Source organism: Melanerpes formicivorus, unplaced genomic scaffold, assembly GCF_026170545.1.
Source record: "Melanerpes formicivorus ecotype bairdi unplaced genomic scaffold, bMelFor1.0.p_v2 SCAF_69, whole genome shotgun sequence".
NCBI classification, from domain to species: domain Eukaryota; kingdom Metazoa; phylum Chordata; class Aves; order Piciformes; family Picidae; genus Melanerpes; species Melanerpes formicivorus.
The window spans coordinates 144,637-161,771 of NW_027142421.1; the positions used below are offsets into that span (position 1 = coordinate 144,637).

At 38.5% G+C, this 17,135-nt stretch overlaps 1 protein-coding gene across 12 annotated transcripts in view; it reads left to right on the forward strand.

Moving 5' to 3' along the window:
* The window catches only part of BRD9 (bromodomain containing 9), a 29,692-nt gene extending 13,088 nt beyond the window's left edge, over nt 1-16,604 (forward strand). For 5 of the 12 annotated variants that reach the window (XM_068162952.1, XM_068162954.1, XM_068162953.1 and 2 more), the window contains 9 exons: nt 1,888-2,020; nt 3,371-3,446; nt 4,864-4,959; nt 5,714-5,846; nt 7,052-7,163; nt 10,662-10,700; nt 13,305-13,407; nt 15,103-15,270; nt 15,987-16,604. In XM_068162952.1, coding sequence (XP_068019053.1) covers nt 1,888-2,020; nt 3,371-3,446; nt 4,864-4,959; nt 5,714-5,846; nt 7,052-7,163; nt 10,662-10,700; nt 13,305-13,407; nt 15,103-15,270; nt 15,987-16,087 — 961 coding nt within the window. In that variant the 3' untranslated portion in view covers nt 16,088-16,604. Of the gene's footprint in view, nt 1-907; nt 1,016-1,887; nt 2,021-3,370; nt 3,447-4,863; nt 4,960-5,713; nt 5,847-7,051; nt 7,164-10,661; nt 10,701-12,167; nt 12,240-13,304; nt 13,408-15,102; nt 15,271-15,986 lie in introns of all 12 variants that reach the window. The other 7 variants (XM_068162944.1, XM_068162946.1, XM_068162948.1 and 4 more) reach the window with 3 other exon arrangements.
* Nucleotides 16,605-17,135: the final 531 nt, after the last annotated feature.

Below are 17,135 nucleotides of genomic sequence, written 5' to 3' on the forward strand. Positions count from 1 at the left end.
TGAGGAGATTTTAGTAGATACCATGATTTACAAGCAAATTACACTGTTCGGTCTCCATACATAGACATCTGAGGATAGATGTTCAATTTAAATTGTAGAGCATTACACCAACTGAAATTGTATGAAAATAAAACTGTAATAGAGCATTAATAGTCATGCCTTAAATATCATGTTCTACTGATTTTCTTTCTTAAATATCCAAATTACGTAGAACTATTCTAATATCAATACACCAAAAGTTATCTATTGTTGTATCATGATGAATTATCCAAGTATGAGTTACTTGTTTAAGGGATTGTATATAGGAATTAGCTGAAAGTACCTTCCTGTAAGCAAGACCTCATTGAGGAGGAAGTGGTTTGGGTTTTGATTGCTTGGGTTTTTTTAAAGGTACAATGATTTGGTTTGTGTGGTGCACAGAATAACAGATTTCCTCTTTTGATTAATTCTTACATAAATTCTGTTACAGAAGTAACTTTGTACTTTGCCAGTTTTTGTGTGCTCATCTTCAAATACAGAAGGCTAACAAAGCAAGTACCTAATAGTCTGCGTATTTCACAGTTAAAAAACAGGGAAAGAACTGAACTCAATGTCTGCAAAGTGTTAAAGCAGTTTAGACCTCTCTATGGTAGTTTTAAAAGGGACTTGATCACTTGGACATCCTACTGTAAGTAATTTTATAAAATTTTGTCCAGGACATTGAAGCCTTCTGAACACTCTCTCAAAGTGTTTGTTTATTAAATAATTTGTAGAGTGTGATAGTGCTAGTTGTTGAAGAGTTTCCTGCTGTATACACTCTTTCTTAAACTTGCAATGAAACAAAAACCATCTTACACATTTGTCTCATAATAGTATCATCTTGTGATCTGTTTATTGTCTTTAATAGCAAAACTTTCTTGTGTATCAGATCTGAATCTCTATACAGAGAGAAATTCTTAGCTAAGCAAATGGAAGAAGATGTCCCAGGAGAGAGAAATGGATTTGGTGTGAGGAGATGCTCTACCCAGTACCTAAGGTGTTTGGCCCTAGTGTCTAATGTCCATATAATGCCTTGAAAGATTTTGGTGTACAACATTTTTGTAAAATATATAATATAATGAAGACTGTCATATCATATTGATACCTTCACACTTCCCTTTATAATACTGACTTTCTCTGGGTTTTATGTAATAGCTAGGTTATGCCCTGTGCCATCTAAGGTATGCTTATTTGGGTTTATTTTACTATTTTAGTGCTTAATTGGAAAGGGATCTACTCAAGGATAAATGTTAAATTCTGTAGTTCCAATGAGAAGCAATTGGTGCAATTGGTATTGATTAGGAATACTAATTGTCAGTATTAACAAATTAAAAGCAATTAAAGGACTCCTGTTAGATTGGGAGCAGTGTCCTACTTCACCAAGCAACTAAATGACATGATCTTCAATAGCCTGTGTTTTCATTTGGATTTTGTTGTTACTGTTGTTAGGGTTTTGTTTTGTTTTTCTTTTTCTCAGAGTTACAGAGACTCCATTATGTAATCTTCTTTCTGCTTCTTCCTATTTGGAATTTGTGAAAATCACATATTCATGCATCTGGGAGACTAAAGTCACGTACGGCATTCGCTTTGTATCAATGCAATTTTACTCCCAATCTCCATTTTGCAATAATTCCTTTACTTTTATCAAGGTACAGAAACAATTAAATTTTTGAAGTTCAGCAGTTTGCTAGGTCTCATCTTCTGCTGCAAAACTTTGGTTTCATGTGGTTATAATCACACATAAATGCTGAAGTAGACTGATGCTGGGAGAGGAGTGGAACTGATTGTTCTGTTTATCAAACCCAGAATTCAGCCCTTAGTTTTGTTTTAGCTTTTGATTTCTACAGCTACTCCTCTTCTCTTCCTTAGTTGCATATTTGAACCTGAGGGAAATGCATGCAGCCTGACAGATAGTACTGCTGAAGAACACGTCCTGGCACTAGTGGAACATGCGGCAGATGAAGCTCGGGATAGGATCAATCAATATCTACCCAACAGCAAGGTCTACTGCACAACAAAGTTCACAATTCCATTCTATGTCTCAACTTTCGTGTGCTTTGTTTCATCTTTGGAAACAAGCTTTAGTATTACGTTTTCTGAGACTGTAACATCTAGAATGCACGCTGTGTTTGGAACACTACTGTAACTGCTGTTTACCATTTAGCTTTCACTGTGGGGTGTCGTAAATGGGTCTCAAACCCATTGAGGTGTTGAACACCTTTAGAAATTCACTTGCATGAAACAGTGAAATGTTGCTCAGTCTTGAATTTGACTTCCTTAATTGCAACTCCGTCCCTGGAGGTGTTCAAGAGGAGATTGGACGTGGCACTTGGTGCCATGGTCTAGTCATGGGGTCTGTGTTGATAGGTTGGACTCGATGATCCTCGAGGTCTCTTCCAACCTTAGTTATACTGTGATACTGTGAACTCTTAGCATTGAAAATTATTTTTAAAATAGCATCACACTTTCCTTATTGTTAAAAACTCAGAAAATGTAAACTTTGTCATAGCTTACTAGGATTTCCCTCCTAACCTAAGGAATTCAGGAATTTTTGAGTGCTATATTACTGTTTGCAATGAGAAGTCCAGAATTTCTGAGAGGTAAAAGTACAAAAGTAGTACCTGTCAGTTATGGCACATCCTTGTGTGAGTACAAAATACAGGCACCTTTCAGGAACTAGAAGGTAGCAGTAGTTATTCATGTTGCAGTTCTGGACAGAGCGTAGTTTTCATTTTCCCCCTGTGCTGAGAAGTTAAACCTTTTCCTATGATTCATGTCAGTTTCTGACATCAGCTTAGTTGGTTGCATCTTTGCAGGCCCCAATGTGTTCTCTTGTCTTTCACATCTCAGGCTATCTTTTTAGCATTGTGTCTGTGTGCTTTGGTAGATGTGTCACGGCACTTTAATAGTTTGAATGTATGTTCAGAAAAATTGTGGGTGAGATACAAAAAGGGGTAGTTCAGTCTAGATTTGAAAATAAACATGGAGGTAGATTGTGGATAGGAGCCACTGTTCTGTCTCTGGAAAGTGTGTTCTAAACTAACTACCATGGAATTGGTTTTGTCTTGGATGCAAACTTTAGGTCGTTTTATGAGGATGAGTATGTTGTATGCAAAGTTTCACTACTTCTTTTACTACTTCAGAAGCTTTTGCTACTTCTGTTCTGAAGCATTTAATAGGCAGTGATCAATAGTTGTGATCCAAGATTCTCTGTATTAAAAAGGGAATACCAGGCTGCAGGATCTGAATTCCATCTAAAAATGCTTTTCATAGTTTTCTGTTTAAGTAAGCAACTCTTTGAGTTTGGTCTGTTTTAATGATTGCTTCCATCTCATTGTGGTTCTACTTACAGATCGGTTATCTGAAAAAAAACGGAGATGGAACTTTATTATTTAGTGTAGTAAATTCATCTGATCCAGAGGCTGAAGGTAAATGCCATAATTTTTCAAGAAAACATTTATGTTAAATATTCTAGCAGATTTTGGTGCCTTAACTGTACATACAGATCTTGTGTAGTATAGTTGAGGTTTTTTAAGAAAAATTATTACCAACCCTTTTTCACAAACAGCTGTATTTATTATCTCCAGTATGAGATGTTTCTCTTTGCCTTTCAAGTTTTAACTCTTCAGATGCTCTGTTTCACAAATTCTAACATTAAGAAGGAAAAATAATACCTATTTATAAGCATTTATATGTTGCTACAGCTTGTAGAGAACTTGATAACAGGCTTTTGCTCTAACTACCTGTGGCAATGCCAACAACGAGCAGTGTGAGTAATCTGACAGTGTAGGCCTAGAGCCTGACATGGTTGCAGGCCATGCTTAGCATGAGTGCAGAAGTGGCTAGCAGTGTAGCAAAACAGTGCTGTGCCTGCAGCATGCAACTAAAGCAGGACACTGGTAGCTATAAACACAGAAAGTTATCTTGGAACAACAGGACACTTGCCTACATCAACAACCTGGCGTGTCAGTAGTTGGACCAATAATCTATAATAGTGCGACGTGTGGTCACTCGTGGGAACCAATGAAGCTATGCCAACGATGCTCTCTCAGTTTATTTAAGTTGTAGAAGTTCCCTTGATACGCACTTCTACTACTTCTTCTGTACTTTACCTTTACTGCGCTATACTCACTATGCTTGCATTATAGTCCTACAATGCTGGAACAATACTCGATCATATTGGTCGTCTGTATTGACTCCAGTCTCCGTCACCGACAAGTACCCTATGGAGTGAAAATATAATAGACAAAACGTGATTGAAAGTACTGTAATCCGATGTAAAAGTGCATTGCACAGATGCAAATGCATCATCTAAGTTTTTAAGGTTTTTTTCCTACCATAATTTAGATGATTACCTAGATTTTACTTAAGTTAATGAAGCTTTGCTTAATTGTTTTTCTTTATTTCCTTAATCTTTTCTATGGATTTTTTGTTTTGTTAGTACTATGCATTATGTTATCTTATGCTTTCCATTTGTTATATTTTCAAGATCAAAATACAGAAGTTTTGAAAGTTTGTAATGAATGAAATGTCTTTATAGGTTGGACTCGATGATCTCAAAGGTCTCTTCCAACCTGGTCTGCTCTGGTCTGGTCTATTCTATTCTATTCTATTCTATTCTATTCTTTGAAACTGAAATTGTTAACAGATGGAAACATTCACAACATGTATTTGAAATCTGAATTGAGAACCTAAATTACACTACATATCCATAATAAAAATGTACAGATTAAAACACAGTTAGCATTTCTAATAATTACAACTCTTTTTAACAGCAGAATCTAAATATTGATCATAAGCAAATTGTTAAAGATTTTAAAATATTCTCTTATATCAAATCATTAGAAGAAGAGACTCACCCAGTGGATCTGAGTTCACTGTCAAGCAAATTATTACCTGGCTTCACTACATTGGGTTTTAAAGATGAGCGAAGAAATAAAGGTAAATGCCCAAAAAATGGTTTTACTTTGTATTAATTGTTAGAGCAATTTCTTAGTATGAAATAATTTCAGATTATACCTTTATCCAAATGAATGCTTATTTGATTATGTATATAATATATAATTACTCACTTTACAGCAGAATGCCGTTTTAATTCAATTTACTGTTTTTATTATGAAACATAGCTTAATTAGGAGTTTATGGGTTAATGCTTTGCATTAGTGTTGTAACCACACTAGAAGCTTTCCAATAATTGTGCTCCATTTTCTCTGGAAGAAATGATTTTTTCTGAGGAACTGCAATTAGAGTTGGGGAAAACAAACTTTGTGCCATTTTTTTTGTATCATACGACAAAGATTTTACAGTCTGTGGATTATTTTTTTCTCTAATATTATTGATACCCTTAGTAGTTTCAAATCTGCTTTCTGTAACTTGACTGGCAAATAACAGTGAAGTAGAGACAAGCAAAAAGAAGGCTGGGGACATGAGTTTATTGTTTGGTTGGTTGTGGTTTTTTGTGGGGTTTTTTGTGTGGTTGTTAACCATATGGAAAATGAAGAATGAAGTTAAAATAGTTACTCTGATTCCAGAGTCTGGAAGTGTCCCAGAGATACTCCTCTTTATTTCACTTTCAGAAAGAAAAACACTTCATTTTCCATCTGTTTCAGAAAAGTTTTTTTGTTTCCTGCCCTCCTGCACCCAGATAATCTTTTACACTTGTATTCATCATTTGTCATCTCTTTTTCTTGTCTAGTAACCTTTCTTACAAGTGCTAGTACAGCACCTTCCATGCAAAACAATTCTATATTTCATGATTTAAAACCAGATGAAATGGAACTCCTGTATTCAGCATATGGTGATGAAACTGGGATACAGTGTGCCTTAAGGTAAGCACTTCCTTATTAATAGGTCTAACATCTCAGCAATTTTATGAAAAGCATTTAGAACTAAACACAACTAGGAGCCTTTAAATTCTGATTATTTTTTTCCTAAAACTTATTTTAAAAGCTTTTGTCCTGGTTGATATTTTTCCATGATGTTGGAGGGGATTGGTAATTGGGAAAAAGGGATGGTGTTTGATTTTGTTGTGTTCTTTTTTTCTCTCCATTTGCCCTTTTAAGGTACTCAATTTTGTTGCAAGGCTGTTACAAATCTTGTTAATGTCTTTGACCACAGGATATTAACTGTTTCATAGAATCATAGAATCAATAAGGTTGGAAAAGACCTCAAAGATCATCAAGTTCAATCTGTCACCCAACACCTCATGACTACTAAACCATGGCACCAAGTGCTACGTCCAGTCCCCTCTTGAACACCTCCAGGGACAGTGACTCCACCACCTCCCTGGGCAGCCCATTCCAATGACTAACAGCTCACTCTGTGAAGAACTTTCTCCTCACCTCAAACTTGAAATTCCCCTGGTTTCAAAACAGTTAAAGCTACTAGATAAGAAAATGTTGCTTTTCATAAAATTGTCACTCTTCAAGGGGAAGAATAAGTCACAAGCTTTTTTCATTTTCTATTTGTTTTCTTTTTTTTGGGGAGGAGGGAGGGTGCTTTTTTAACCTAGTACCAATGATAGTTCAAGTGTAAATTTCCTGGTAGTTATGAAAAACAAGTTTGCACATACAGTTACTTCCATTTTTTTTAAAGAAAGGAGAAGAACAAGAAACCCCTATACTGAAGGAAGGCCTTAATTACTTTTCTAAAGAAATGTAAAAGAACAAGGAAAATGTAGGGGGAATGGAATGAAGCTGGAGGTGGGGAGATTCAGGCTAGATGTGAGGAGGAGGTTCTTCACCATGAGAGTGGTGAAGCCCTGGAATGGGTTGTCCAGGGAGGTGGTTGAGGCCCCGTCCTTGGAGGTGTTTAAGAGCAGGCTGGATGAGGCTCTGGCCAGCCTGATGTAGTGTGGGGTGTCCCTGCCCATGGCAGGGGGGTTGGAACTAGATGATCCTTGTGGTCCCTTCCAACCCTGACTGATACTATGATACTATAATACAGCGTAGCTGAGGAAAGCCATATTACAACTTGAAATTTTTATTACAAAAGTAAACATTCTCTCTAATGTTTATATCTCCTTTCCTACTAGCTTACAAGAATTTGTGAAGGATGCTGGAAATTACAGCAAGAAATTAGTAGATGATCTTCTGGACCAGATCACTAATGGAGACCACTCCAAAACTGTTTATCAGCTAAAGCAGGTGTGTCCTTGATGTACAGAAATGTCACAAGTTCATCAAAACAAGAATGGAACCATTTATCTTTAGGTTTTTATTAATACTGTATGTGTCATGTTATGCCTAAGACCCTGATGATTGCCTGTCTCAGAGCCCAGGACTGTTACTAGAACTGTTTGGCAAAATTAACATTGACTCTCTTTATCAGTGCCCTAATAAGGACTTGCTCTGACACAAGGTCAGAAAGTTAAAGCAATTAAATGGTTTAGTTGTTCAGTGCAACAGATAAAACCATTTGGGAATTGGCAGTGATAAATGCACTAACTGCAAGATGATTTCAGGTTAATAAATCCTGGGTAACATCCAACAAAGTGAGAGATGCAAACCTTTTGCAGTAGCTCTAATATAATAGAAATGCTAGCAAAAGTTAAGCCACGTACAGAAGGCAAAATTGTCACCAAGAAAAGCATGTCCCTGTCTTGGGTGGTAGAAAAGGAGTACAGCCTGTCTACCGTGCTTGTCTCTGTCTTTCCCTCCCTGCTCCTGGCCGCACTGCACCTCTGCTACTGGCCCACTGCACCCCCACCCTCACAGTGCATGTGAAACCTCTCATGGGTTTCATACCCTAGCCCAGGTCATGCCTGCCTTCTGGGTGACCTTTAGCTTGATTTGGCAGGAAAGTTAAGTAACATAGTCAAATGTTTAGCATGTACTTGATTTTCCATATTGGTGCTCTAAGATGTGTCAACTTTAATATTATTAAAATTGCAGTTAATGAGGCAAAAGTCTTCTTTCAGCCATCCTGGCCCTCAAAATCTTCTTTGAAGTTGAGCGGGTATGTTATTGGAGCCCTACCTCATCAGTTTTAGCCAAAACAGAGGCATCTTACCTATATAAGACTCCCTCCTTCAGCTTTTGGGCAGGCCAGCTTTGTGGATCTTCGTTTAACACTAACACCTGCTGATTGTAAATGATCACCCAAAGCATGCTCAATCAATTTTATTCCTTTCCCACAGGAAGCTAGGTGGTTTTCCCACAGTGTGAGATGCTTAGTTTTGCACTGTCAGTTTACATGTAATTGCACCTTTCCCTTTTTGCGACCTCTTTTGCTGAATGGTGGGGCTCCAAGTAAAACTGGAGTCCAGATATATAATAAATTATTATGCTTTAATACATAGGTGTTTATATATATAGCAATAATAAGCAAAGAGGGAAGATAAGCAGAATAGAGATGCACCAGGTCATTACTGTCAAGCAATACAGAGATTAAGAAAAGGATATACCACCAATTACCACCTCATAAAACATCATCCAGGTTCACACTTCAGCTGGGAAGCCCCTTGGCAGCTGGCTCCTGGAGCTCCCCAGTAATTGGGAAAGTCCTATGAGGTATGTCCACCTGTAGGTGAGGCTTCAGGAGTAAGCCCAAGAGTCTCCCACTTTTTACAGTAAGTAGCAAACATCTTACATACATCTTTTGGGCACAGATTGATGCAAGTGTACAGACTGGTATGTTCTTGTTGTCAGTCCCATCTGAGACACTGGCCAGGTGTTCCAGATGTGGCCAAGATCTGAACCAGTCAGCACACAGTGAAATACTATGGTGTTCACATTACTGTCTGCAGAGATGGATAATTATAGAAACAGTTATCAATGAAACATTGTCCATCTGTTCATGTTACTATTTACAGAAGCAATTATTTGAGCAATAATTTACCATTTCCATCACATTTGCTCCTTTGACTACTGCTTACGAAAGGTACAAGACAAAGGGCAATAATCAATCCTGAGCAGTAATCAAGGATTTTCATTACACCACCTTGTTCTGTGAATATTGTTCCAAATGAGAATTCCTGAATACTTTTCAAAAGGTCAATGCCTATTTACACTTAGAAGTGCTATTCAGTTGTGACAGAGGTGGATATGGATATGTTTTGTGCAGTTAAATGTGTTTCAGTGGTGATGTGCTATGATGCTTTACGTGTGACTGTTTTGTACTGATACATTTCACTATCTGTGAAAGTACAACCTAAATTATTTGGAATCAGAAGTTACTGAAGTAATGAGTAAGATACCATCATTGCATATAAATAGTTTATACAATAAACTATAACATAAACTAAATTCAATAATATAAATTTAAATCACTGAATTAACCAGGTTGGAAAAGACCTTCATGATCATCAAGTCCAACCTATCACCCAACATCATCTAATCAACTAAACCATGGCACTAGGTGCCTCATCCAGTCTTATTTTAAACACTTCCAGGGATGCTGACTCCACCACCTTCCTGAGCAGCACATTCCAAGGGCCAAACTCTCTTTCTGTGAAGAATTTCTTCCCAACATCCAGCCTAAACTGCAAAATTGTTTTAGAATCATAGACTCGTAGAATTGCTGGGGATGGAGGGGACCCCAAGGATGACCCAGCTCCAACCCCCCTACCATGGGCAGGAACACACCACACCAGATCAGGCCACCCACAGCCACATCCAGCCTGGCCCCAAAAACCTCCAGGGATGAGGCTTCCACCACCTCCCTGGGCAACCTGCTCCAGTGTCCCACCACCACCATGGGGAAGAACATCTCCCCCAACATCTAATCTAAATCTACCCATCCCTATCTTTTCTCTCCATTCCCCTGAGTCCCATCACTACCCAGCCCCACAAAAGTCCTTCACCTGCCCCTTTTTTCCCCCAAATCCCAGAGCACCTGGGCTCTGGTGGAGGCTCCTCCCACTCCAGGTGTGGCCACTTTGCCCTCCCCACCTCCCCCTATTTAATTCCTCCAAGGAAAAGCAGAAGCCCCAAGCTGAGCCCATCTGGGCTGAGGGATCCTCCTCTCATCACTGGTGAGTTCCCCTGTGGTGCACACTGGGTGATGGTGGTGGTGACAACAAAGGCCGGGGGGCCTGGTGGCCCCCCGGTTAGGTAGGGCTCTGATTGATGGTTCCTCCAGTATCATCCACGGGTGCTGGCTGGGCCTCCTTCCTGGGGCTGAGCTCCTCTGGGTAGTATCTCTTAGGTGTTTAAAAAAGGACTGCATGTGGCACCTGGAGCCATGGCCTAGTTAGTCATAAGGTGTTGGGTATTAGGTTGGACCTGATGATCATCTCTGAAGTCCCTTCCAATCTGGTTGATTCTATGATCTTGGCTGGTGAGGGTCTTGCCCCTGGCCCTGAGGTGGGTGCAGTATTGGTGGTGGTGGAGCAGGAGCTGTTTAGTCAGATGATATTATGCTAATAACATTGTTTTATAAAGTAAATAATATGAATTTAATTTAATGTCAATAATGTAATTTAGTATAAATAGTTTAAGGGGACTCAAGGATTAGCTAAAGTGTGTAATACTAAAATACTTCAAAACAGTAACCATTAAGTTGTGATTGTGATGTACAGATATGTGAAAAAGCTGTCTCTAGCCTCATTTTCTTTGTAAAGATTGGATACACAGAAGTTGTACAGGAAAGCAGGCTTTCTCTTATGCTGCATATAAGTAATTGTTAACATTGTTTCTTTTCAGAGGCGAAACATCCCAGTAAAACTACCAGATGAAGTTAAAGTAAGTTACTATGCGGATAGGCTATTGTTTGAGTGATTTTCACTGGAAAATACGCCTTGGTATTTGAAGTAGAAAAAGTGGTGTTCTCTGGCCTTAGAATTACAGAATGCACTGGATTGGAAGGGATCTTTAAAGGTCATCTAGTCCAGCTGCCCTGCAGTAGAGAGGGACACATTTAATTAGATGTGGTTTGGTCCTGGCTGGGGGCCTGATGCTCATCAAAGCCACTCTGTCACCCTTCTTAGATGGAAAGGGAAAAAGCAAAATGCAAGAGGCCTATGGGTCAAGATAGAAACAATTAAGGCAAAGCGAAAGCAAAGGCCACACACAGAAGCAAGAGCAAACAAAAATATTTTTCTCTACTTCCCATTAGCAGGCAAGGTCCATCTGCTTCTGTGGAAGCAGGGCTTCAATACACATAGCAGTCACTCCAGAGGATAAACACCTCTAATGAATGCCCCGCTACTTCTTTCTTTCCCTTAGCTTTTATATCTGAACTGACATCATATGGTATGAAATACCCCTTTGGTCAGTTTCAGTCAGCTGGCCCAGACATGTCCCCTCCCTCGACCTTCCACCCACTAGGGCTGCACTAGGGAGTAGAGAGCATTGAAAAAGCACAGCATTGGTGCTGGGTGAGCACTGCTCAGCAGTAGCTGAAATGCTGGCATGTTGTCAACACCCTTCCACTACAAAAGATACTATGGGAAGAACTAACTCCATCTCAGCTAAACCAAATGCACTAGACCAGATTACTCAGAGCCGCATCAAGCCTGTTTCCAGGGATTGGGCCTCCACCACCTCCCTGGGCAACCTGTTCCAGTTTCTCCACCCTCATAGTAAAGAATTTCTTCCTAATGTCCAATTTGAATCTACCTTTTCCACTTCAGCTGGGCTGTTGGCCATATCACTTTCTTAGAGAAACACCCCTTAATTTCCTTAAGGTGTTTCACTGATGTTTCTCTGTTGGCTCTTGCTACCTCAGGAGCACCTGGCTCATCTTCATAAGATTTTGACTGGGATTTTGAGTGTCTCCAGCATGCCTCAGGACATGTTGGAGGCCCTTACTAGCACCTCTTCGCTCTAACCCTGATGTGTCATTCTGCATCTTGTCACCGATTCAAACATTCAAATTCATCATTTTATTTAATGTGCATCTACTCTTTGTAGTAATACAGCAAAGCCTGATAAATGACAAATATGATAAAGGAGAGTCTAGTCTTAAAGAGGCTGTCCTATGAGGCTGTGCTGGTTAGTTCTAAATTGTTGAAGCACATGTATATGATTGCCTAATAGAAGAAGGTCCTTGTGAAGGATCTAAGCAAACATTGTCATGCATGACAATGTTCTGTGGTGGCCTAGGCTCTGATCATAGTAAACCAGTAAATTACAGTGACTAAGACTATTCTTAGGAAACATCAGTTAAGCTGTGAAATGCCAAGATCTAAAGGCTATTTTGTTCTTTAGGTTCTGCCAGTTCTCATAAAAGAAGAAAACAAATTGCGTAGTACCTGTCCAGATTCTTCCAAACAGATTATGGTAAAACTATTCTTTTCAAATACACAAAACAACATAGGGAGGAGAGGGGAGTATAGAGGCATTCATTTTGTTTCAGTGCAAGGACAGAGGTAGATGGTTTAAAATTACAGTATCTACAATAAGCTTTCAGTACTTAAAATAGATTCTCTGATGCTCAGTTTAATGGCTTTGTTTTTCTGTTCTGTATTATGTAGTTTAATTCAGCATGCATAACTAAATGTCAGAGAAAGACCATTTAAGAATCTGAAAAGATACTTTATGAATACTGCTGATGAATCTCTGAGGTTCAACCTGCTGCAAAAGTGGAAAAAAATCAATTGTATTTATCAGTTTTGACACGCCCATTGAAATTGTCAGTTAGAAAGTAGGGATGAATAGTTGTATATCTCATGTTTTCACAACTGCTAATCAGATCTTTAAGTGGTGCTGGTTTTATCTTGCAAACTGTTTGTGACAAAGGATCTGCACTGCATTCCATGGCAAGTCACATAAAAATGTTATGGATTACATTATAGTAACTCTAAAGCTCTTGTGTTCGGCCATTACAATTACATAGCAGTATTACAAGTATATAAAAAAGTTGTAGTGCAGGCTGTATTTCATTATCCAAATGTGTAGAATAAATACTAGAGCTGATAGTGTGTACAGGGGAGCCCACCTTACTGTTTTTCTTAGGCATATAATAAAAATTTCAATAAATCTAGTGGTACATTGAGTAAATGAGGAAAAAGGGGATCTGAAAGTGGTTCACGGTGGGGCATACTGATAGTACTTCCTTCCCTTCTGCCATGAGAGAGGGATGAGTTGAGCATGTGATTGAGTCCCAGAAGATTTGATAATGTCAGTTTCAGCAGTTCCAGATAAAGAAATGAAAAGTACATGACTCTGACAGTTTGTTGCCACTCATATGAATGCTCTGTCCTGAAATCATGTTTGAACTGCCTGTGAGTTGCAAGTGTTGTGGTGCACTTTTGAGAGAATGGATTCATGCATTTACCTTGCACATTTACCTTAACATAGTGACAGCTCATCACTATTGTTGCTCTGTTTCTTGTATTTTAATAGGTTGGAGAATCTGCTGGAGATAATAACACGTCTGACTTGGACTTTCTCTCTATAAAACCATATTCGGATGTATCACTTGATATTTCTATGTTAAGCTCATTAGGTAAGTAATAAAATATAAAAGCCACAAATTATGGTTTAGTTGTACTATTTAGGCAAAAAAATAGCTGGATTTGCTAAGAATAAAAAGTTCAAAAAACAGTAATAAGTCTGCATCTGATGTAGGTAAAAATCTAGGGCTGCTACAAGATAAATGAAACCTTGGCCTGTTTTTCCTTGGAGAAGTTCATATACTAGCCAGCTAATTTCTCCTGGACCACTGCAGAAGCCAAAGTATTTGTACTTGACAATTTTCATAGGATTGTAGAATGTGTTGAGTTGGAAGGGACATTTAAAGGTCATTTAGTCTTAATTCATGCTGTGAGCAGAGGTATATTCAACTAAATGAGGTTGCTCAGAGCTCTGGCTAACCTGATCTTGAATGTTTGCAGGGATGAGGAATCCAGCACCTCTCTGAACAATCTAAGCCACGCTTAACCACCCTCAGTGTAAAAACTTCCATCTGTATATCTAGTCTAAAGCTACCCTTTAACACTTACTATCCCTTGTCCTATTGCAAAAGGCCCTGCCAAGAAGTCTGTCCCTATCTTTCTCATAGACTCCTTTGGAAGGAAGACCACAATTAGGTCTTCCCAGAGCCTTCTCATCTTCAGGCTGAACAACCCAAACTCTTCCTGCCTTTCTTTATAGGAGAGGTGTTCAAGCTTTCTATGCTTTTTGTGGCTCTCAATCTACTTACCCCCCAGTCTGTATTGATGATGAGGATTGTCTCAACCAAGGTACAGGACCTTGCATTTGGCCTTGTTGAACCTCATGGGGTCTGTGCAGGTGCACTTCTCAAGCTTGTCCAGGTCCTTCTGGATGCCATGTTCTCCCTCACGTGTGTCAGCTGCACCACCCAGCTTGATGTCTACTGCAAAGCTACTGAGGGTGAACCACATCCTACTGCCTATGGCATTAATGAAAATACTAAGCAGCACTGGTCCCAGTACTGACCCCTAAGGGACACCACTTCTCACCAGCCTCCATCAGGACATTGAGCCATTTTACTGCTGCCCTCTGGATGCTGCCATCCAACCAATCCATTATCCATAATTCCTGTTAAGTTAGCAGAGTCTGTATTGAGGACAATCTAAAAAAGAAGAGAAAAATATTATTTTCTTGTTTAAAATAGAGGATTTTATTTTTTTTTTGGTCTTCAGATGAAATAGCAGCATGTGTTGGCACATACTTTCAGTTCTTTCCTACTTCACAGTTTCATTTGGCTTACTATAAAATCAGTGTAGCTGGAGAAGATACTGTTCTTAAAACTACCTGTGGTGGGGATTTCTTCACTTCCATAAATTCCATGTTCTGTTTTAATTGTATTTTAAGTTAGTAATCTTTCTGACTTCTTTGCAGCAAACTAAATGCATTCATTATGTCATGTGTGGAGTTTAACAGGTGAGGATGACAAATTAATTCTTACAGCTGTTCAGCTACTCAGAGTCAGTTCAGTTTCTCATGGCACTCTCCATGCTTTACATTTTGAAGGCATTTAACGATATTAATTCTTGAATCTGTAAAGAAATCTGCAGCAGTTGCTTTTAGAAGTGCAAAGGAGAACAAAAGGCTGAGGTGTGTTTTTTAATAGACAGTAGCCATGATAATTTGTTTTAGTTTTTTTTTATAGTGACTTGGTCAGAGTTAATCTGCATGTGCTAATCATGGGTTTTGGTTGGTAACTGGTGGCCCTTAGGGAAAGTGAAGAAGGAGCTTGATCATGATGATAACCATTTACATCTGGATGAAACAACTAAGCTGCTGCAGGACCTTCATGAAGCTCAGGCTGACAGAGTGGGATCCCGGCCATCGTCCAATTTGAGTTCCCTCTCCAATACCTCCGAAAGAGACCAACATCATCTCGGTAAGCTTGCTTGTGTCGCAGAAGTTGCCATACTTCTGCTGTTAATTGAAACTGGTTAAAACTTACAGTTTAATTTACATATATCTTTGCATGAAACTACTCTGAAAAACCAGTGTGCTGACTACAGGATCACGGTTTAATTTTTAAATCTGCATGGCGAAGGCAGCTAAGACATAGTTTTGACCTGTAGAATTAGGGACACTAGTAGTAGTTACTTATTTTTTTGTTAGGCATAAGTAAAGTAATTCTGAAATAAGTTGATACTTACTGGCAAATCCCTATAGGCATTTGCATTTTACAATCTCAGAAATAGAAAGGCATAGTTGTATGCAGCAAGTAGCAGGTGGGATTCTACAACAGCCTTCCAAGTGTGAAAGCCACCATGATAGGGTAATGTCACTTAACCTGGTGCCATTTCTAAGAAGGTAGGAGATGTTGGTAGGGTGACACTTGATTACATTTTGTATCATTTTCCAGATCACAGTAACAGAATAATCACTTCTTTCAAAAGGGATCTAAACTACTGGAGACTATTGTAATTTCTTTTTCAAGGAACCCTGTGTAAATACCATTTAAATGCCTGAAAGCAACATGTGAAAGTCTTAACATTAGCATCATTAATGGTTTGGTTAATACTGTTTATATACATAAATATGTCTCCATTATTTTTCTGTACTTTTAAAGCTCTTGATTTTATTTTTCCCTATATGCTACAGGAAGCCCTTCTCATCTGAGTGTTGGAGAACAGCAAGACATTGTTCATGATCCCTATGAATTTCTTCAGTCTCCAGAAACCTCAAATGCCACTACTAACTAATCTGACCTGTACTATGTATATTTTGTATTTTAATTGTATTATGTTTTTATAAAGTTTTTGTCCATGGCAGAAACATCAATCTTGTCCTCTTTTCTGTGAGGATTCCTGTATAATATTATATCGTATATGCTGGATTAAGCAAAAAGAAAAATAGCTACTTAGTACATCCTGTTGTTAGTGATGTACCAAAAGCCTGCTTTTGGTTTGCTTGTTGATAGAAGTCATTGTCTACAGGTCTGTAATCTTACTGAAAGGCAACAATGCATTAGAAAACCATATATTTTATAGAAACTAAGAAGTGACAGTTTTCTCAGTACCATGGAAGCAGTCATGGTAGAATTGCCAGTTGTGTTCAGGTCTTAAGTTGAATAACTTCAAGGAGGAATATTTTATTTCAGCAGTGACAGAACTGCCTGACTTGTGCTCATTATTATATTTCCTATCTCCTAACCCTAATAATCAACAGAAGTTGTTTCTGTTTCCCTGGTTTTATATATATATTTTTTTTTAACCCTTTCTAATCACTCTAAAGACTATTTGAGGGTTACAGTGCTTGATAGTTGCCATAAAATCCTCATTATGAGAATTCTACCCTGGATTTTTAAAAGATAGATGTTTTTGTGATCCCTTGTGTCTTGAAGCACAAAGAAAATATAATTACAGTTGTATTTGATGGCTACATGTATTTGGATTACCAAAATACTGGATAAGGTGTGCTTTTCAGTAATTTTAAGAGAAACCTTTTATAATCCAGTACAGATGTAACTAGGGGATTTTGTACCATTGGTATGTGCAAGCTAGACAAATGTTAGGAAATTACAATATTTTGTAAATGTTAATAAAACTGCAAAACCACTTTTGGTGTTTGCAAATGTGTTCTTGCCAGGAGAAAATTTGCTTCCTTGTCTTTACTAAGCCTGTGCTAGAATTGCTTCAGTAAATCTTGTATCTAACTTGTACTCACAAGCCTGGACCTGGACACAGCAATTCTGATATGTGTGAGTGGTACTGATGAGATAGAGCACAATTTTCCTCAACTACCTGGCAC